The sequence below is a fragment of the Scylla paramamosain genome, chromosome 22 (genome assembly GCF_035594125.1).
Source record: "Scylla paramamosain isolate STU-SP2022 chromosome 22, ASM3559412v1, whole genome shotgun sequence".
NCBI lineage: Eukaryota > Metazoa > Arthropoda > Malacostraca > Decapoda > Portunidae > Scylla > Scylla paramamosain.
The window spans coordinates 10,614,091-10,630,250 of NC_087172.1; the positions used below are offsets into that span (position 1 = coordinate 10,614,091).

At 40.1% G+C, this 16,160-nt stretch overlaps 1 protein-coding gene across 8 annotated transcripts in view; it reads right to left on the bottom strand.

The window, feature by feature from the left end:
• The window catches only part of LOC135111535 (kelch domain-containing protein 4-like), a 147,585-nt gene that overhangs the window by 27,113 nt on the left and 104,312 nt on the right, over positions 1-16,160 (bottom strand). For all 8 annotated transcript variants that reach the window (XR_010273770.1, XR_010273768.1, XR_010273769.1 and 5 more), the window contains one exon: positions 13,367-13,594. Coding sequence is in view for 2 of the 8 variants with exons in the window: in XM_064024944.1 (XP_063881014.1) it covers positions 13,367-13,594 (228 nt within the window). In the remaining 6 variants the exon portion in view is untranslated. The remainder of the gene's footprint in view (positions 1-13,366; positions 13,595-16,160) is intronic.

A 16,160-nucleotide genomic window follows, 5' to 3' on the forward strand; every position in this document is an offset into this window, starting at 1 on the left:
CATGGCGACTCCTACACCACCCTCAGAGTCTCCATCTGGGGAGAGAACCACAAATGTACCAGGTTGGACTGCTCTTTTGGTATCGACAACCCCATCAACTTTTTCTTTATTAAATTCTACAACATTCGCAGTTTAAGATCTAATTTTCAATCTGTAGAACACCACCTCTCCTCTACTAAACCTCATCTTCTTTTCCTCAATGAAACACAGGTGTCTTAGGCAACTGACAGTAGCTCCCTTTCTGTTCCCTCCTACTTTCTCTATCATCATTTCCAATCTAAAGCTAGATGTTGTGTTTATGTGCACAATGACTTGACCCGCTCTCGTGCCAATGCTCTTGAATCTTATGAATTTGCCAACATCTGGCTATGACTACAAACTAAATCTATCTGTACTGTATACCTCTCACCCAACTCCTCCAACTAAAAGAAATTCTTTGACTATTTAACTTCCAAAGTGGAGCACATTCTGACTCTCTTCCCTTTTCCAGAAATCTCCATTCTCGGAGACTTCAGTGTTTATCACCAGCTTTGGCTTTCCTCTTCGTTCACTGACCATCCTGGTGAATTAACCTTTAACTTTGCAATCCTCCACAACCTAGAGCAACTGGTGCTACACCCTACTCGTATTCCTGACCATCTTGAAAATACGACCAATATTCTTGACCTTTTCCTAACCTCTAATCCTTCTGCTTATGCTGTTATCCTATCTTCTCTGTTGGGTTCCTCCGATCACAATCTCATATCTGTATCTTGTCCTATTGCTCCAATCTCTCCTCAGGATCCCCAGAGATGCCTCTGGCATTTTGCCTCTGCTAACTGAGGGACGTCAGGGCTGATTTTCTTTGGAATTACAACTGCTTCCATGTTAGAGACCCATCTCTGTATACTGAGTACATAACATAAATCTTCCAAACCTTAGTTTAACACAGCCTGTTCTTATGCTATACATGATAGGGAGATGGCCCACAAAGGGTACTTGAGCCTTCCATCACCTGGATCTCATGCACTTTTTTTCTGTTTGGAATCATGCCAAGTCTGTTCTCCAGCAAGTAAAAAACTCCTTTATTAATAGAAAGTGTCAAAATCTTTCAAGATCTAACTCCCCTTGTGACTTCTGGCACCTAGCCAAAAACATCTCCAATAACTTTGCTTCTTCATCTTTCCATTCTTTACTTCAACCTGATGACACTACTGACAACTCATCTATTCCTAAAGCTGAAATCTTCACTCAAACCTTTGCTAAAAATGCCATCTTGGATGATTCAGGGCTTGTTCCTCCCTCTCCTCCATCCTCTGACTACTTCATACAACCCATTAAAATCTTTCGCAGTGATGTTTTTCATGCCCTCGCTGGCCTGAACCCTCGGAAGGCTTATGGACCTGATGGGGTCCCTCCTATTCTTCTCCAAAACTGTGCCTTCATGCTCAAACCTTGCCTGGTCAAACTTTTTCAACTCTGTCCATCAACATCTACCTTTCTTTCTTGCTGGAAGTTTGCCTACATTCAGCCTGTTCCTAAAAAGATGACCATTCTAATCCCCCAAATTACTGTCATATTGTTTTAATTTCCTGCCTACCTTAAGTTTTTAATCTAACCTCAACAGGAAGATTCTTAAGCATCTATCACTTCACAACCTTCTATCTGATCATGATGGGTTCTATCAAGGCAGCTCTACTGGTGATCTGGCTTTCCTTACTGAGTCTTGGTCATCCTCTTTTAGAGATTTTGGCAAAACTTTTGCTGTTGCCTAAGACATATCAAAAGCTTTTGATAGATTCTGGTGCAAAGCTTCGATTTCCAAACTACCCTCTTACAGCTTCAATCCTTCTCTCTGTAACTTCATCTCAAGTTTCCTTTCTGACCATTCTACTGCTGCTGTGGTAGACAGTCACTGTTCTCCTAAATCTACTGTACTTGATGGCTTATAAGACGCACCTCAGTTTGGACAGGCATCAGCTTTAAGCTCTGAATATGAACTAAAGGGTTTCACCTGACATTTGAAGCCCTCTCATATGAATTCAGATCCTTATTTGATCCCAATACTTTACATTTAAAAACTTTAATATTTACTAGGACTTACCAACACTAGTCCTTAGACCAATCCTGCTGTAAGATGTAAACAAATATAGCACAGACAGTGACATTATCAGAGCCCTAAGGGATAATAAAGTTTGTACATATTTTTTTTATCATTCTACAAGTAATTCTAGTTATAATATTCTAGTATATTTTCAAAGCATAAGGATCTGTGAAAACAGATTTACCTTATTTTTATTTGAAATATTAAGTACATTTCCAATTACCTTATTTTTATTTGAAATATTAAGTACATTTCTAAAACAAAAGAAAATGTAAAAATAAATTTGTTCTATTCATCATAAAATTTAGTATGACTAGTTTTTTATTCAAATTCAAATCTGTGAAAATAAATTTGTTCTATTAATGTCATACCTCATGGAATAATGGCATCATATTTAGGAATGCAGTGAATCTTGCGCATGTTACCAGGTTTGATATGTAACCGACCACAAGTTTGTTTTGGTACATGCAATGTATGCGTTGTCGCTTAATTTCTTCCTGACTGGTGTTATTTTATGTAAATTATCGGTTAGTATGACCTGTTATACACTGTTACCTTGTATAAAAGAGTTGTTTTTTGTGGTGTAGAAGTGATCATTACTTTGTTTACATGTGCAAATATATTTGGGGTTTGATTTAAGGGCCAGTGATGGCAGTCCATGGTCTACAACATCACTTGACAGGCACTTTGGAACAAGATGTTGCCATAGACTTACCCCTAGCCACTGCCCTCAAGCTGAACCTTGACCTTATAAGATGCAGACCCATTTTCAGAGACTTTTCTTCTAAATGAAACTTCTTGTCCTATCCACTTCTATGCTGAGGATACCACCCTGCACTTTTCCATGTCTTTTACTAAATGTCCAACCCTTCAGGAAGTAAAGAATTCATGCAGGGAAGAAACAGAATGCCTAACTTCTGATCTCTCCAAAATTTCTGATTGGGACAGAACAAACTTAGTACTGTTCATTGTTTCAAAAACTCAATTCCTCCATCCATGAACTCAATGCAAGCTTCCAGACAACTATCCCCTTCTTCTTTGACACTCAACTGGCCTTCTCTTCCACACTGAACATCCTCGGTCTGTCCTTTACTTATAATCTAAACTGGAAACTTCACATCTCATCTCTAGCTAAAACACCTTCTATGGAGTTAGGCGTTCTGAGTTGTTTCCGCCAGTTTTTCTCATCCCCCCCACCCACCTAACAGCTAACTCTGTACAGGGGCCTCATCCATCCATGTATGGAGTATGCTTCACATGAGTTGGGGGGGGGGGGATGTTTCCCTCACACCGCTCTTTTAGACAGGGTGGAATTAAAGCTTTTCATCTCATCAGTTCCTCTCCTCTAACTAACTGTCTTCAGTCTCTTTCTCATTGCTGCAATGTTGCATGTCTTGCTATCTATTATCACTATTTTTATGCTAACTGCTCTTCTGATCTTGCTAACTGCATGCCTCCCCTCCTCCCATGGCCTTGCTGCACAAGACTTTCTTCTTTCTCTCATCTCTATTCTGTCCACCTCTCAAATGCAAAAGTTAACCAGTATTCTCAATTATTCATCCCTTTCTGATAAACTCTGGAACTCCCTGCCTGTTTCTGCATTTCCTCTTCCCTATGACTTGAACTCTTTCAAGAGGGAGGTTTCAAGACATATCCTTCAATTTTTTTATGATTCTCTTGATGTCTCTTTTGGGTCTGGCACCTAAGTGGGATTTTTTTTTTATCCGGTTTTGTTTCCCTTGGCCAGTGAATCTCTTACATTAAAAAAGGGCAATGTCATTGAAAATTTATCAATCCAAGGGCACCCTGGTAGAATAGATTCATGAAAAGAATGATAGGGATAGTCAAAAACTGCCTAAAGAAAATGCTACATCATTCCAAATTAAATCTCAAAGGATTAAGAACGACAGTAGCAGAAACTGAGATCAGAATCAATAGCTGACTTCTAACTTACTTAGATATCACCTCAGTACATCTAGAGACCATAACACCATCTCATCTTTTATATGGGAGACAAACAGAACCATTCCCATCAATTGAGGTCCTAAACCCCACCATAGATGATACGTCCCAGTATCTAATAGAAAGTTATCATCAACAAAACAGACAGTTAAAGAGATGGGAGAAACACTGGTCTGAAGAATATCTTGTCAGTCATTGTGAGAAATTCTAGTGCTCTACCAGCTGAAAATGGAGCTCCCCTTAACCCTTTCCTTCCGGCGCTTAAATTATTTTCCTGTTTTGTATGACGGCTAAAAATGGTAAACCTAGAAATTGTCAGAAAATTGTTTGAATACTAATAATTATTTTCTCTTTGTTATTCTGAATACAATGATGTACTTTGTAGCTCGATGTGACCTCTGAAAGTTCAGTTTATGCCTTATCAAGGATTCCTCCTCCTCCTGCTGTGTGATCCGTCATCCAGAAACAGCCTGGAGAGCGATGACACCGCGTGCACGCACACACTCTCTCTCTCTCTCTCTCTCTCTCTCTCTCTCTCTCTCTCTCTTTCATCTTGGAGGGGAAATTGTACACTTCCAATGAGAGAGAGAGAGAGAGAGAGAGAGAGAGAGAGAGAGAGAGAGAGAGAGAGAGAGAGAGAGAGAGAGAGAGAGAGAGAGAGAGAGAATTTCATCCCTTTTCATATCAAGTTTCAGGCAAATAACATTATCTCTCTCTCTCTCTCTCTCTCTCTCTCTCTCTCTCTCTCTCTCTCTCTCTCTCTCTCTCTCTCTCTCTCTCTGACAAGTTACCTTCTACCATTTTATTATAAAATTGAAGATAATGAAAAAATTAATATGAAAGAATGATAGGTATCATCTCTCTGTTCTGATAAAATAAGTGGATCCCGTAAATCATTTTCCGAGTCCTCACTAATGTTTTCGCTTTCTTCAGTTTCTTCTTCTAAATATTCACTGTCACTGTCTTAAAACTCAGAAGCACTGCTAAATACATATGTTCTGTCCTGCTCCATGGTGAGTTATGATCTGAGATCCTTCGCTCTTATCAGGATGTCTCTTTGCACTTATCATGGTGCTTTCCACCCAGCGAGTGCTTTCCACCCGGCGGGTCGCTGGGGTTGCCAAGTGTCGCCCGGAGAAAGGGAAAATAGCTTAGTTACCGCTAAATTTCCAGAGCTAGTGACAAGACTACATGTGGAAACATGCCAGACACTTCCACTCACACCATCTGACTCAAGAAACCGCGCTTGGAGCTCAAAATTGAGGCGCGAAAATTCTTGATTACGGGTATGATCGCCGTTGCTACGGACGCATTTTTGCAATCATATATATACGATTGCAGAAGGAAAGGGTTAAGGAAGGCAATATTATCTTACTAAAAACAGAGAGCAGAATTGTTCCACATGGCCGTTTCCTACAATATTAAAATTGTATCCTGATAAAAAAAAAGCACTGTTAAAACAACAGAAATTATGGTCAAGGAACAAAGGACTCTTACAACTATTAATACATTAATTCCACTGGAGTGCTGTCCCTAGTCTATCCCAAACAACCCTGTTGAGGTCAGTAGACCCAAGGGGTTGCCTCAGGTTTGGTCAGGTTCGGGAGAACACAGACACCAGGGTGTGGACAGGCCACCTTGAATGGCACTTCAAAGGTCTCAGGATAGGTGCAGAAATTTGATCTCAAAAGGCCATATTACTTGAATATAGATTCAGATAATGCCCAGCCCCAGGATGTGGAAATTGCCACTGGTATCACATCTAATATCAATATATTATTGGGTTGGGATGTGATTTGTATATAAATTGTAAAGTTGTATTAAAGGGTAACTAACGTTAATATAGTACAAACTAAATATTAATTACCACTATAAGTAAAAAGGGAAAGAGAGTGTGGGGAGTGTGGGTAGCATTTGTTCTGATGTGGCAGGGTGGGACCCAAGCTCGTTGGTTGACTCCCGTTCTCAGTAGCAGTCATCAGTCACCCACCATCACAACAAGTCCAATTAAGATATTCTTGCCACTCTACTTGTATTACTTTTTTTAATTTCACAAAGTTGATAAGAACTTAGAAGCTGGGAACCTCAGTATAACCACAAGGAAGCTGCCTTTGCTACGTAACACGACCAGCCACTGGCCTGGAACACCAGCAACTTGGATTCACCACCCCCATCCGTCACAGGTCCATGCTAGCTCAGACCACACCTAAGTTACTGGTATTTATAATTATATCTAGCAATGCTTACTGTGTTAGTGTGTTAGATGGGAAACCATAGGATTAGTGAAGGTGTAAAAAAGTTCCTACATAAGTGTATAAAATCAAAAAGAGACTTACAACAAAAACCCTTATTAATAAGGCAGGTGACTCTTGAAGAAGCATATAAAAAAATTATCCAGCACAGTGCTTTATCCCTAGAGCATCCACTTCCATGTTCCTCAACCACTTCTAATGTTCCTCCTGTAAGTGACATCATTGATGATGTACCCTCTTCTTCAAGTTTCTCAGACATGATGTAGCTATAATGTCTAGGGCTAATTTACCTTCAAGTTTGTAAGTAGTGGACATTATGTTTTTTTTTACAGTAAGTACAAAACATTATTTTTACATAAGATATAAATTTCACCTCCAAGTATGAGTGTAACATAACTAGTGTCATGCAGTTCACAGGTTCATTTTATAAATGCTAATAAAAATATTCCAAAAATTTGAAAAATCCAAAATCCACAACACTTTTGGTCCCGGGAATTTCAAATAAGGGATTCTCAATTGTAATGAATACCTATTTTTAAGAGAGTGAAGCACAAATTTGTATCAAAGACTGGGGGAAGACATACACTGTTAGACTCTATGTTGCATAAAAGATCTAATTTGAAAGAGTTTAAGTGATTGATTTTCTTTAGTCATTCAATTGCAAGAATTGCCCAGTGAGACTATATATGGCAAGACCAACATAAAATACTGATTGAGAAGTTAAGCTTGAAAGTGAAGATGAGGAACAAATTAAGGACTGAACTAAAATATTACATGGTGGAAATTAAAGGAAGAGAAGTACAGTATGGTGGAACCTCAGTTCACAAATGTTCCTGTTCATAAACAAATCAGTTCACAAACAGATTTTTAACAATTTTTGCATCAATTCACAAACAGTGTTTCAGTGTGCAAATACACAAACACCTCACAAACCCCATCAGTTGGCAAGTACACACTTAGTTGTGTTTTGGCATACCTTCCATGAACAGTTTGATTATCATGCACAGACAAGTCTTAAGCATCAGGCTATAGCTTTTCACTGATTTCCAGGTTAGGCACCTTCCCAGCTGCTTGACGGGTGGTTAGACCTGGGTTACCTATCCTCTCCCAAACAGAGTAAATCACATGCCTTCATATTTAGCTTGCCACTTCTTACTTTGACTCTCAGGTTGGTTAGAAAGATGATGATTCAAGAAAAAGGCACAAAATCTCACCTTGAATTAAGCATACATTGGCTGGAAGGAAATACTAGAGCATACAAGTCTGTGCAAAGCAGGAATTTTTGTGATATTCATAACAGCACTTGCTCTGTCACCTGATCACATTTCACCTTGTGTCCCAGTTTCTGGATGTTCAAAGAACAAGCTCTTAAGACATGATTTTGTCAAGAATCCCTGGATTACAGACATTGAATTCAAACAAGGGACATGAGGTGGAATGGAACAGATTAAATTTGTGAACCAAGGTTACACTGTACAACATTCAAACAGGAGACAAGGCAAGCTTTGGCAAGGAAGGAGGAGTTCAGCTGCACAGAGATGTTTAAAACTGAAAAAGCCAAAAATGTACTTGGGATGACATCAAGACAAAAAGAGACTTGATGGTAGAGAACACAATCATAAAAGAAAACAATGAACATAAAAAGAAGAAATTGGCAAAGAGATATGGGACTGGCAAAGCAACTTACAAAGCAATCAGAAATATAAAGAGATGTGCAATCTAGCAAAAGAGGGAAGTCAAAAAGGCAAAGAAAAATTCATTTGAGATGTTAGATACTATGTTAGATACTAAAGAAAGGGAGAGGGAGAAAGACCTTTACTAACTGGCCACACAAAGACAGAGATGAAAGGGATTTGTATTGTGTAAAATTATGAAGAATGGAAATAGAAATGCATTAAAAGCAAGAACATATTATGATGAAGGAAGTGTTTTGAAGATCTGATGAATCCTGAAAATAAAAGGGAAAGAAGGGTTGATGAGATGCAAAAAGTAAATCATGAAGTGCAATGAATCAGCTGGAAGTGAGGAAGGCCATGAAGATAATGGAATACAAACCAGTAGTTTCATATAATACAACAATGGAATCATACAGCAGCTAAGATGAATTTGCAGTAGTTTGGTTTATGAGACTGTTTGACAGAAACCTGAAGGTAAGGGAATAACTGAAGAATGGAGAATAAAGTGTTTATCACAATTCCTCAGAACAAGGGTGATGTACAGAGTTGCAGTAACTAAAGAGGAATTCAGTTAATGCAATGAAGATATGGGAATTAGTAGTGGAAGCAAGGATGAAAAGAGTTGTGGAGATCAGTGATGAATGATTTGGTTTTATGGCAGGGAGAAGCACAATGAACACAATGTTTGCTTTGAGAATGTTGATGATGGAATACCGGGAAGAAAAGAAGGAACTTCAATGTGTTTATAAAATTAGATACTTAGAGAACACATACAACCAGATACTAAAGAAACTGCAGTATTGCATGAGAAAGTCTGGAGTGGCAAGGAAGTCTGTGATGATGGTTAAGGGCATGTACTATGACAGTATAACAACAGTAAAGTGTGAAATGAGGATGACAGGATTTCACATTGGAGGTGGGACTGCACCAAGCCCTTTCTTGTTTGCAATGGTGATGGATAGACCAACTGATGAGATTCAACAGGAATCTCCCATGGCTTATGATTTTTTTTTTTTTCTATGTAGGAGGGACACCAGCCAAGGGCAACAAAATCCAATAAAAAAAGAGCCCACTGAGATGCTGGTCCCGAATAGGGTCCGAAGTGGTGGTCAAAAATTGAAGGATAAGTGTCTTGAAACCTCCTTCTTGAAGGAGTTCAAGTCATAGGAAGGTGGAAATACAGAAGCAGGAAGGGAGTTCCAGAGTTTACCAGAGAAAGGGATGAATGATTGGGAATACTGGTTAACTCTTGCATTAGAGAGGTGGACAGAATAGGGGTGAGAGAAAGAAGAGTCTTGTGCAGCGAGACTGAGGGAGGTGGGGAGGCATGCAGTTAGCAAGATCAGAAGAGCAGTTAGGATGAAAAATGTGGTAGAAGATAGCAAGAGTTGCAACATTCCAGCGATGAGAAAAAGGCTGAAGACAGTCAGTTAAAGGGAAGGAGTTGATGAGATGAAAACTTTTGATTCCATCCTGTCTAAAAGAGTGGTATGAGGAAAACCCCCTAGACATGTGAAGCATACTCCATACATGGACAGATAAGGCCCTAGTACAGAGTTATCAGCTGGGGGGGTGAGAAAAACTGGCGGAGACATCTCAGAATGCCTAACTTCATAGAAGCTGTTTTAGCTAGAGATGAGATGTGAAATTTCCAATTTAGATTATAAGAAAAGGGCAGACTGAGGATGTTCAGTGTAGAAGAGGGGGCCTGTGTCATTGAAAAAGAGGAGATAGTTGTCTGGAAGGTTGAGTCAAGTTAATAGATAGAGGAATTGAGTTTTTGAGACACTGAACAATACTAAGTTTGCTCTGCCCCAATCAGAAATTTTAGAGAGATCAGAAGTCAGGTGTTCTGTGGCTTCCCTGTGTGAAATGTTTACTTCCTGAAGGGTTGGACGTCTGTAAAAAGACATGGAAAAGTGCAGGGTGGTATCATCAGCGTAGGAGTGGATAAGGCAAGAAGTTTGGTTTAAAAAGATCATTGATGAATAATAGGAAGAGAGTGGGTGACAGGAGAGAACCCTGAGGAACACCAATGTTAGTAGATTTAGGAGAACAGTGATTGTCTACCACAGCAGCAATAGAACAGTCAGAAAGGAAACTTCATATGAAGTTACAGAGAGAAGGATAGAAGCCGTAGGAAGATAGTTTGGAAATCAAAGCTTTGCACCAGAATCTATCAAACGCTTTCGATATGTCCAAGGCAACAGCAAAAGTTTCACCAAAATCTCTAAAAGAGGATGACAAAGACTCAGTAAGGAAAGCCAGATCACCAGCAGAGCAGCCTTGACAGAACCCATACTGGCAATCTGATTAAAGGTTGTGAAGTGATAGATGTTTAAGAATCTTCCTGTTGAGGATAGATTAAAAACTTAAGATAGGCAGGAAATTAAAGCAATAGGACAGTAGATTGAGGGATTAGAATGGTCACCCTTTTTTTAGGAACAGGCTGAATGTAGGCAAACTTCTAGCAAGAAGGAAAAGTAGATGTTGACAGATAAAGTTGAAAGAGTTTGACTAGGCAAGGTGTAAGCACAGAGGCGCAGTTTCAGAGAACAATAGGAGGTCCATAAGTCTTCTGAGGTTTTAGGCCAGCAAGGGCATGGAAAACATCATTGCAAAGAATTTTAATAGGTAGATTGAAGTAGTCAGAGGGTGGAGGAGAGGGTGGAACAGGGCCTGAATTGCCTAAGGTAGAGTTTTTAGCAAAGGTCTGAGCAAGGAGTTCAGTTTTAGAGACAGATGTGATAGCAGTGGTGCCATCTGGTTGAAATAAAGGAGGGAAAGAAGAAGCAAAGTTAATGGAGATGTTTTTGGCTAGATGCCAGAAGTCATGAAGGGAGTTAGATCATGAAAGATTTTGACACTTTCTATTAATGAAGGAGTTTTTGGCTAGTTGGAGAACAGACTTGGCATGGTTCCGGGCAGAAATATAGTGCATGAGATTCTGGTGATGGAAATCTCAAGTACCTTTTGTAGGCCACCTCTCTATCATGTATAGGATGAGAACAGACTGTTAAACCATGGTTTGGAAGGCTTAGGTCAAGTAAAAGAGTGAGGGATGTACACCTCCATGCTAGACACTATCACTTTTGTTATGCACTTGGCACACAGAGATGGTCTCTGTCATGGAAGCAGTAGTCATTCCAAGGAAAATCAGTGAAATACCTCTTCAGGTACTTCAGGTACCGCAACTAGCAGAAGCAAAATGTCAGAGGCACCTCCGCTTAGGGGGATCCTGAGGAGGGATTTGAATGATAGTACAAGATACAGATATGAGATTGTGATCAGGAGGAGCTCAACGGAGAAGAGAGGGTAACAGCATAAGCAGAAGGATTAGGGATTAGGAAAAGGTCAAAAATGTTGGGCGTATCTCCAAGATGGTCAGGAATACAAGTAAGGTGTTGCACCAATTGCTCTAGGTCATGGAGGATAGCAAAGTTGAAGGTTAGTTCACTAGGATTGTCAGTGAAGGGAGAGGAAAGCCAAAGCTGGTGGTGAACATTGAAGTCTTTAAGAATGGAGATCTGTGCAAAAGGGAAGCAAGTCAGAATGTACTCCACTTTGGAAGTTAAGTAGTCAAAGAATTTCTTATAGTCAGAGGAGTTAGGTGAGAGGTATACACCACAGATAAATTAAGTTTAAGAGTGACTCTGTAGTTGTAGCCAGAAGGTGGAAAATCAGAAGATTCAAGAGCATGGGCACAAGAGCAGGTTAAGTCATTGCACGCAAACACAACATCCAGCTTTGGATTGAAAATGAGGATAGAGAAAGTAGGAAGGAACAGACAAGGGGCTACTGTCAGTTGCCTCAGACACCTGTGTTTCAGTGAGAAAAAGAAGACAAGGTTTAGTAGAGGAGAGTTGATGTTCTACAGATTGAAATTCACATCTAAGACTGCAAAATGTTGCTGAAATTAATGAAGAAAAAGTTGATGGGGGTGTCAAGACAATGATGGTCGATACCAGAAGAGCAGTCCGACCTGGGAACATTTGTGGTCCCTCTCCAGATGGGAACTCCGAGGCTGGTGTAGGAGTCACCATGATTTTGAATTTTGAGTGAAGGGTGTGTGTGTAATTAGGTGCTTGTAGTTTTGTGTGAAGGAAGAGAGTTGTCTTTAGAAGGCAAGCTGTGACTACTCCCTTGAGTTGTGAGACACAAAGAGAAATGTTCAATGAGGTCACAGCTGGGTTTAATGACAACTTCACAGCACCCCCTGATCCAGTGCTTTAGACCTCACTGGGAGTAATTATCGTTTCAGCAGGTGCCTACTGCCTCCTCCTCATGTTCACAGATAGTGTGATATCTTGTGAGAAATAGGAGGAAATGGAGGCAGAGCTGGAGGGATGACATGTACTGGAAAAGGAGGATTGAATGTGAGCAGAACCAAAATGGAGTACCTGTATTTCAAAAGGGACGATAAAGCTAAAAGTTGCAGAAATGGTAAAGGTTGATGAATTTGATTATTTGGGATCCACAGTACCTACAAAATAATGGAAATTACATTATAAAAGTTAAGAAGAGAGTACAAACTCGATGGAATTTTGAGACAGATAGATTCCTCCAGAAACTATATATGAAAAAAGTATGAGACCAGCTCAGAGGCCAACTATGTTGCATGGTAAGGAGACAGTACAGCTGGAATAAGCTGAAATGAAGATGCTGTGATTTTCTCTAAAAAATCACGAGACAAGAAAAAAAAAAATCAGGAATGAATACATCAAAGGAACAAAGCTAGAGAGAAAACTGAAGAGGTTTGGGCATGTCAAGAAGAGAGACAAGAAAAATAAGGAGAGTGAGGGGAGAAGAATGCTGATCTACAATATTCAAATAATTACTGTATGAATGTTGCAATTGTTGCATTGGTGCATGATTATAATGTAAGTCTGTATATTTCTAATGACAGTCAAATTAAAATTTTTTTATGGTATTATAATTTTTGTCTAATAATGATGTAAGAAAATGCATTTAAATTGAATTTATTTTGATTTATACTATTTTCTTAAGCTATAATAGTAACAGGACATCACCTTTTTAAGTGCAAGTTTAACCAAACATAAATCTAACTGTAATCTTAGCAGACACATACTCGTATATTATCAATGAAGGCTAAAAAAATCATTATTCTATGTACAAAATGTTATTTTTATCTGCTAGAGGCCTTGAAAGATATATATATTAAATTACTGACATCCTTTGTGGTTTCACAGAAAAATAAAAAAAACTATTACAATCTTATTTGATGTTTCTAGTATTATTTAAATGCTTCTTCCATGTGGAGCCACGTAAATAAACAGAACATGCCCTGTATGACTTGTTTGCAATATACACATGCAAGGAACCCCTGCCAAAGAGGTGGCCACTGCAATAGAAATAAATCAAATGGCACTCACCAGTATGCCAGGCAACCTTCTTCAGATCCAACAGAAAGAGATCATTATAAAAGGTTCCTTTGAGTCCCCCTTCATCATCATCCTCATCCTCCTGGTCATAGACACCCCCGAAGATATAGGCACGTTCCCCTGTTCCTGCAGCTAGTGAGGCACCACAGCGAGGTGAAGGCCGTACTCCACCCTGCCGCACACTCTGCCACTTCCACCTGTTGCCAGACTTGTCATGTTCTGAAACAAAAATTATTATAGTTTTGGTTATACATAGGTGTTTAACAGAGTGCAATTTTATGAAAATGAACTACATTAAATCCTCCTTTTATTACAAAGTACTGGTTTCAGTCATTATAAGAACCAACAACAAACTGATGGCTGGGAAGGTAGTGGAGTAACATATGGTAGCCTGTTGCCATAGCAATTCCTGCCTGAAATTGTTTTAAATGTGACCACTCAAACTCACCTGACCTCTCAGATCATAGTAACAGACAACAGTGGGATTATGATGACTCAGAGAGAGAGAGAGAGAGAGAGAGAGAGAGAGAGAGAGAGAGAGAGAGAGAGAGAGAGAGAGAGAGAGAGAGAGAGAGAGAGAGAGAGAGAGAGAGAGAGAGAGAGAGAGAGAGAGAGAGAGAGAGAGAGAGAGAGAGAGAGAGAGAGAGAGAGAGAGAGAGAGAGAGAGAGAGAGAGAGAGAGAGAGAGAGAGAGAGAGAGAGAGAGAGAGAGAGAGAGAGAGAGAGAGAGAGAGAGACCTTACTACCTTTTGAAAATATTATGCCTCTCACCTCTGAAATGCTAAATAACACACACACACACACACACACACACACACACACACACACACACACACACACACACACACACACACACACACATATACAAAGGGAAATCAATTGTACAGCTGGCAAGGAGCTGGCCATTGGCAATGAACTATTTGATCACTAATTTCTGTTGGTTGTCATATTGTTTCGTGAGTGATCAAAATGAAACTAAAATATCTAAGATTTGACTGATTTTGTTGCTGTCCTTTTTTTTTTACATGGTCATTCCTTTTCAAATTTTGATTGACATTGTACGAATAATTTCCTAAAATTATCTCGTTTAGAAATTTTTTTATTTGGGAAAAATCAGCAACGACGGCCCAATTTTGACCTGTGCTGCAGACAATAGGGTTAAACATCCCCATGGTACCAACCTCTCTAAGGATACCAAATGATGCAGAAGAGACCACCAAAGATTGAATTGTGGTGCTGTTTAGGAAAGAAACTCTCTGGTTTCTTGGAGATGCTCCATCCATTCCACTGAGGGAAAAACCACTGATCTCACTGAGTCCAGAACCATATCAGACAGAGTGTAGATTGACTGGGAACCAGATCGGACTTGTCCAAATGTATCTAAACAAGAGACGAATGAGACCTCTTGTTGCTTTAAGGCAAGCCTGCTGAGTTGTGCTTGAAACCAACCAGTCATCCATATATCAACACAGGTGAAAACCTATTTTGTGTGCCCAAGCTGCTGACATTGGTGGCATTACTTGGGGCTGGGGGGGGGAGGGGTGGGGGACAAGGCCTAAACAAAGAGTCTGAAATTGAGAAATCTTGTCTTGCCTCATGAATAGCAGGTACTTGTGAGATGAATGATGAATGGGAATCTAGAAACAGGCATCTTTCAGGTCTAACAAATTATCTGATCTCCCTCAGCCATTGACTCTAATACCAATGCCACAGTTTTGTATGGAAGGTGGCTTTGACCAGGAATGGGTTTAAAGTTGAGAAGTCTTTATCTCCCTGTTTTCTTGGTAATAAGGAAAAGGTGGGCACAGAATCCATGGAAGTCCTCCAGAACCAGCTCTATGGCTCCCTTCTTCAACATGTCCTTCACAGCAAGACCCAGGGCCAAATGACAATCCATCCCCTATGAATATGTAGGAAAAGTTATCAGAGTTTCTGATAAGGGAGGGGTCTGCAGAAATGGAAGAACATAACTGTGCTGCAAGACCTTCACCATCCATTTCCCTGCTCCCAATCCCTCCCAATCACTCCAGTACCTTTGCAGGCATGTCCCACTGGAATTGAAGGAGGAAAAACCTCTCTAGTGAGATCCTCCCTGGCTTCAGGGTGCCCCTCAATGGTATGCCTTGCCTTGAAAGAACCACACTGGAGGAGTAGACTGACTGGAGGAAGCAGGAGCAGCCAGAGCAGCCAAATGCACCCAACAAGCCCTATGAAAAGGGGACCCTTGGACAACAGAAGACAGGATTCACTGCTAAGACTGACTGTTCTTGACTCTGTACAGCAGCAGCTACTGATGAGTCCAATAACATATCAGTAATAGGAAAGGTCCTCAACTGATGCCCTGTTCCCAAAAGTTTAGGTTTCTTTTTCCCTCCATGGGAAACACCAGCCCGAGTGCCCAACACCTGGTCTATCCAGGAAGCCATGTCTGTCACTGATCTGCACAACTTTTTTATTTGGATCAAAAGACAGTAAGGTAAGGAAACAGAATGGTTCCCCACCAACATGAAAAACCCAATTCATCAATAAGAGATGTTCATTGAAGCCCCCCCTGCCGGACTGATACAAGGCTTTGGCCTGATGGTACCATTCTGACATCATCAGAAACTGGGAGTGAACATACATCACCTGCTGCAGCAAAAGAATGAATGAAGACCTTCCAGTCCCAGGGTAAACTACGTGTCCTTTAGAACATGGGATATGGGTCTCATCATAGAAAATGGGAACTTGTGTTTTCTTTTTCCACAAATATCTGGGACTGGGTTGGTATGTCTGTGTATGTGTGA